At 45.7% G+C, this 5,679-nt stretch overlaps 1 protein-coding gene across 4 annotated transcripts; it reads right to left on the reverse strand.

The window, feature by feature from the left end:
• Window positions 1-666: 666 nt before the first annotated feature.
• ttc19 (tetratricopeptide repeat domain 19) lies at window positions 667-4,180 on the reverse strand. 4 transcript variants are annotated; one of them, XM_023412037.2, is made up of 11 exons: window positions 4,052-4,180; window positions 3,627-3,808; window positions 3,415-3,506; window positions 3,199-3,309; window positions 2,876-2,914; window positions 2,261-2,317; window positions 2,112-2,173; window positions 1,926-2,020; window positions 1,373-1,536; window positions 1,129-1,291; window positions 667-1,054 (listed from the first exon to the last, which is right to left on the reverse strand). In XM_023412037.2, exons 1-11 carry the CDS (start codon window positions 4,162-4,164, stop codon window positions 912-914), a joined length of 1,221 nt encoding a protein of 406 aa, XP_023267805.1. In that variant the 5' UTR covers window positions 4,165-4,180; the 3' UTR covers window positions 667-911. The 4 variants fall into 4 exon arrangements, with proteins under 4 accessions (XP_023267805.1, XP_023267803.1, XP_087031682.1 ...); XM_023412035.2 differs by having other exon boundaries at window positions 1,917-2,020; XM_087175556.1 differs by having other exon boundaries at window positions 3,627-3,805; window positions 4,052-4,178.
• Window positions 4,181-5,679: the final 1,499 nt, after the last annotated feature.

The following is a 5,679-nucleotide window of genomic DNA, read 5'->3' on the forward strand; positions in this document are numbered from 1 at the left end:
CTGACTGTATGACTGACTATATCTGACTGACAATATCTGAATGTATAACTGTATCTGACTGATTGTATGACTGACAGTATCTGACTGTATCTGACCGACAGTATCTGACTGACTGTATCTGACTGACTGTATCTGACTGATTGTATGACTGACAGTATCTGACTGTATCTGACTGACTGTATCTGACTGACTGTATGACTGACAGTATCTGACTGTATCTGACTGACAGTATCTGACAGTATCTGACTATATCTGACTGACTGTATCTGACTGACTGTATCTGACTGACTGTATGACTGACAGTATCTGACTGTATCTGACTGACAGTATCTGACAGTATCTGACTATATCTGACTGACTATATCTGACTGACTGTATCTGACTGACTGTATCTGACTGATTGTATGTAACATAAAGACATGATGAAAAAAATTAAAACAATCATCTTTCATCTTTTACTGTAGTAACAGTAGTAACAGTAGTAACTATAGTAACTAGTAACAGTAGTAACCTAGCAACTGTGGCAACAAACGTATGCTTTCGAGATGGGGGGTTTGTACACCAGGAGGTTTTGAACAGTGAGGACAGATCTGAGGACAGATCTGAGGACCTGTTTGAGGACGGTTTAGTGGTCTCTGCAGAGACTCAGACGTCTGTCACTACAACTTGAGCAGGAGACACGATGATTTATTCTCTGATGTGAAGGACAAACACAGTAAAGACATTAAATTAGCGGCTCACAGTCCTGACCAGCTGTTCAGTCTGAGGGGTTCGTCCTCTGGGGAGCACAGACTCAGTGATCACAACATGTAACAACATGGACATCAGTTCATCAGTTTGTTGCTGGGGACCAAAACCTGAACAGAGAGACTGGAGGACTCGCGTCCTCGTCCTGAGGTCCACCCGGTCTGTCACTCCTCCTTCCTTTCCTGCTCCCTTCTCTTCTTCACCTCCTTCAGTCCCTCCTGGATCTTTTCCACGGCCTCCTGGTCTCCGGCCTGCCGGGCCAGACTTAGAGCCTCCTGGTAGAGCTGGACCGAGTCCTCCAGCCGGCCTGATGGACCACAGACAGGAAGTGAGACCGGAGAGAGAAAGATGGACTGAAGCTTCACACTGACCTGGACTCACCTGTGTGCAGCAGGATGCCGGCCATGTTTCCCAGCAGGACGTGCTGGTCCGGGTGTCCAGAGGACCGGCTCAGATCCACGGCCTGCTGGACCAGTGCCAGGGCATCGTCATGGCGACCCTGCAGATCCAGGATGGTGGCCAGGTCGCTCATCAGAACCAGAGTCTGACAGGAGATGACATCATGACATCATTTAGATGGATTCTGTTTCTGTGTGTCTCTACCTGTGTGTGGGCGTGGCTCTACCTGTGGGTGTGTCTCTCCCTGCTCCTGGCGGCAGATGTTCAGGGCGGTCTGGTAGTCCTGTGTGGCCTGGTTCAGGCGGCGTGTTGACGCTCGGTATCGAGCCCGTGAGTCCAAACACAGACCGAGGAGGAGGCGGGTCTCCTTCCTCAGAGCCTCCTGCTCCTCTGAAGACGACAACGACACTGAACAGTTTAAACCTCAGTCTGTTTACAGGTGCTCTGTGAGACCTGGAGGATCACCTGTAGGAGGATCCAGATCCTCCAGACCCCTCACCAACCAAGCAGGATGTACAAGTACTCCGCTCTAAAGATCACTAGAGACCACGACCTGTAAACGAGTTCCACAGCAGAGACTCTGAGAACAGCTGTTAGTTTACAGAGACTTCAATAAGGACTGGATACCTGGACACAGGTGAGACGCTGCAGGTGTCCATATGTTAAAGTAGGAGGGAGCTTCATGCTAACTAGCTTGCTGTGAATCAGTCGCTAATTTAAAGGATTCGATGCAGTTCAGTGACACTGAGTCACTGTCTCACCTGTCTCACCTGTCTCACCTGTCTGCTGCTCTGCTGACTCATCCTTCTGTTTCTCCAGCTTCGCCTCCAGGGACTCAGTACAGAACCTGAACCCATGTTCAGCCAGCTCCGCCCTAAAACAAACAAACAAACAAACAAACAAACAAACAAACAAAGTCAGGTCTCTGACAGGAAGCTGCTGCAGATCAACAGATCAGTTCTCACTTGTTCTGTTCGGCGTAGATGGTGGCGAGTTTCAGAGACATCTCGATGACAGCGTTGTCGTCCTGGAAACAGACAGGAAGTCAGTGAAGACGGAAACACACACACACACACACACACACACACACACACACACACACACACACACTGACCTGTGGTGTTCCTCCTGACAGCATGAAGCTCATCGCTGCTTTGAAGAGTTTCTCAGCCTGAGAGGAAGAAGAGGATGAAGATGACAACAACAACATCATCATCAACAACAACATTAACATTAACAACAATAACAACAACAATAACAACAACAACATTAAAAACAGGAGGTTGTCCACTAATTAGATGGTCGGTGGTTCGATCCCCGGCTCCTCCAGTCCTCGGGCAAGATACTGAACCCCACTCTGCCCCTGATGGCTGCCCCACCACTGTGTGACTGTGTGACTGTGTGACTGTGTGACTGTGTGACTGTGTGACTGTGTGAGTGTGTGAGTGTGTGACTGTGTGAGTGTGTGACTGTGTGACTGTGTGACTGTGTGAGTGTGTGACTGTGTGAGTGTGTGAGTGAATGAGTGAATGTGGCAAGTATTGTAAAGCGCTTTGAGTCAGTTAGACTAGAAAAGCTATATAAGTGCAAGCCCATTAACCATTTACCATTTACATCATCAACAACAATAACAACATCATCATCATTAACAACAACAATAACAACATCATCATCATTAACAACAACAACAACAACAACAACAACAGTAGCAGTATTGGACAGGACTCACGTTGTCAAGTTGACCCTGGACGTAGGCCAGGTTCGCCATCTGAGGAAACACACAGGGACAGGTCAGAGGACGGGGTCAACGGTCACAGCTGCAGGTTTACAGCCTGACCTCAGAGCTCAGAGTACCCAGAGTTCAGCTGGGGGGACAGGAAGTAGCTCCGACATGTTGGACTCAGTGTGACTAACACAGATCATCTGACTGTTCCTCATGAGGGAACTGTCCTCTGGACCTGTACCTGGGTCTGAGGTCCACGCTCAGAGGTACAGACCTGATACTCACAGGTGCAGCGTGTGTGGGTGTGGTCAGACTGGACAGGTGTTTACCAGACTGTAGGTGTAGATGATGGCCTGGTTGTTGTGGGTCTGGTGAGCTAGACCGACAGCCTGATGGAGGAAACCAGAGGCTGCCTGCAGCTGCCCGCGGTACATACTGAGCTGTTAGAGAGAGACGTGTTACTGCTGTAGGACAACTAACTAACTAACTAACTAACTAACTAACTAACTACTAACTGACTTTCTAACAGTTAGTGGTCCTGGTACCTTGGCCTTCTTCAGCAGCAGAATCAACTCGTCCTCTTTCCTCTGAGCTTCATCACGTTTGTCTTCATCAGAGCTGCTGAACAGAGAGAAGGCTGCACACACACACACACACACACACACACACACACACACACACACACACACACACACACACACACACAGTGAGTGTGATGTTACAGGTTGTATATTTATAGATTTGTGACTGAACTCACCGACTGTTGCCCACAGGACTGTTCTTCTTCTTCTTCCTCCTCCTCCTCCTCCTCCTCCTCCTCCTCCCTGTGTGATCTTAATGTTTCTCCCATTGGACTCATGTCTGCTCACTTTTACCCAGCATGCCAAGTGTTTTCCCGCCACAGACTGTGATGTCAAAGAACTTCCACTCTGCTGTCTGCTGGTTTTATGTAATGAGACGAACAGAGAAGATCATCACGTGAAGAACAAAAACAAATATCAGCTGTTCACTCACCTGTTTCCTGCAGGTGGACCTGAGCGCCTTGTTTCATTCATTAATCATTATATTATATTATATTACACAGTGCAGCACCTTGAATCATTTATTTTTTACACCTGTTGTGTCTCCACCTGCACGTGCCGGTGTCTCACCTGTTGTCAGGTGAGTCTAATACAAACTGACCTGTTTCCAGCTGAGATCTGGATCAAGACTCCTCCTGAAGACCTGAATCTGTTCAGGGTCTGACTGAGGACGGAGCGGCGCACACAGGACGTCGCCATCTTCACTGTTGACATAACGGCAGGAAGTCCTGTTACGTGTCATTCTACGCCTTCAGAATAAAAGCTGCCGAAATAGACGTGAATTTTTACTAGAAGTTTTATAATATTTAAAGGAATAAAAACGAAACTTCCAGTTGAACAAACTTTATTTCTGAAACTGTCACGTTTATATAATCATATAAAAAAATCACATGATTACATGAAGTCTATTTGGTATTTTTTAATGACTCATTTCTTTTTTTTTTTTATTTATGTCTTGTATTAAATTCATTTGAATCTTATTTAACTTCCTCATCTTTTCTTTAAGCCTGGAAAATAAAATTTGATAGGCACCTTTGCTAACGGTGGAAAGTAACTAAGTAGATTTACTCTGTTACTTTATACTTTTACTCCGTTACATTTAAGAGGGAAATATTGTATTTAACAGCTGCTGTTATTAGTTCTTTAGGTACAAAACACCTAACGAGCCTCTGAAGGACGACTGACTCTTCAGTGAATTCTTCCTCATAAACATGAATCAAATGTGTCAGTGTTGAATATTTATTCAGTCAAGAACTTTGTAACATCAATGTTTTAACAACCTGTCGTTTATTTCAATGTAAAATCTGACTGGACTCACTGATAATAATCCTATAATCAATATCAGGACTTTTACATTACTGGAGTAACTGATGCAAACCCTCTGACGTAGTCCTGATAGTCCTGATCCAGGACCGCAGAGTCCACCTGGACCAGCACCAGCAGGCTCCTGATTCCTCCTGCTGTCAGCTCGCTACAAGGCAACAGGTTTGTCATCAGTCTCTGGTCCAGAGTCCAGACCAGATCCTACACTTGGTGCTTCAAGTCCTAAACAAGCCCTGATTGGTCTGATGTTTTCAGGAAGTGAGGAGTTGATTGGCTGAAGCATCATATTTTATTTTCTTCTCTGAGGAGAAGATCAAACATCACAAGTCGTTAGCGTCAAAGTTAAAGTCCAGTTTGTTTGTTTATTTGATCAAAGCAGGTCATGTGTCCTCACCTGTCATCTCAGGTGAGTTCATTAAATTCATAAACCTTTTGTTTCATGTGAGAACTGGACTGTAGACCCTGAACCTGCTCTGTGATGACACCTGGTCCCTTCCTGTACTCTGACTGACTGACTGACTGACTGACTGACTGACTGACTGACACACACACACACACACACACACACACACACACACACACACACACAGTGACTGTTCCTTTATTGTGTTCAAAGTTGACTGAGACAAAGTGTTTCCTGGTTCTTAGTGTTGATGCAGCATCATTTCATTTTCTGTAAAAAACAAAAAGGTTCATGACTCAAAATAAAACTTGTGAATGTCAGTGATTAAAAAGTGATCATCAGCTGTGTCCATCAGTCCAACAACCTCACTCTCAATATGTTGATCCATAAAAGCAGCTTTGGCTTCAAACGTCCACAAACACGAAAGAAAAACCTGTGACTGAAGACAGAGAGCAGCACCAACACTTCCTGTATGCAGGCAGTCACTTCTTGCCCCCCACCCC

Source organism: Seriola lalandi, unplaced genomic scaffold (genome assembly GCF_002814215.2).
Source record: "Seriola lalandi dorsalis isolate HSWRI2012SDOR001 ecotype SW California unplaced genomic scaffold, Sedor1 jcf7180002054475, whole genome shotgun sequence".
NCBI classification, from domain to species: domain Eukaryota; kingdom Metazoa; phylum Chordata; class Actinopteri; order Carangiformes; family Carangidae; genus Seriola; species Seriola lalandi.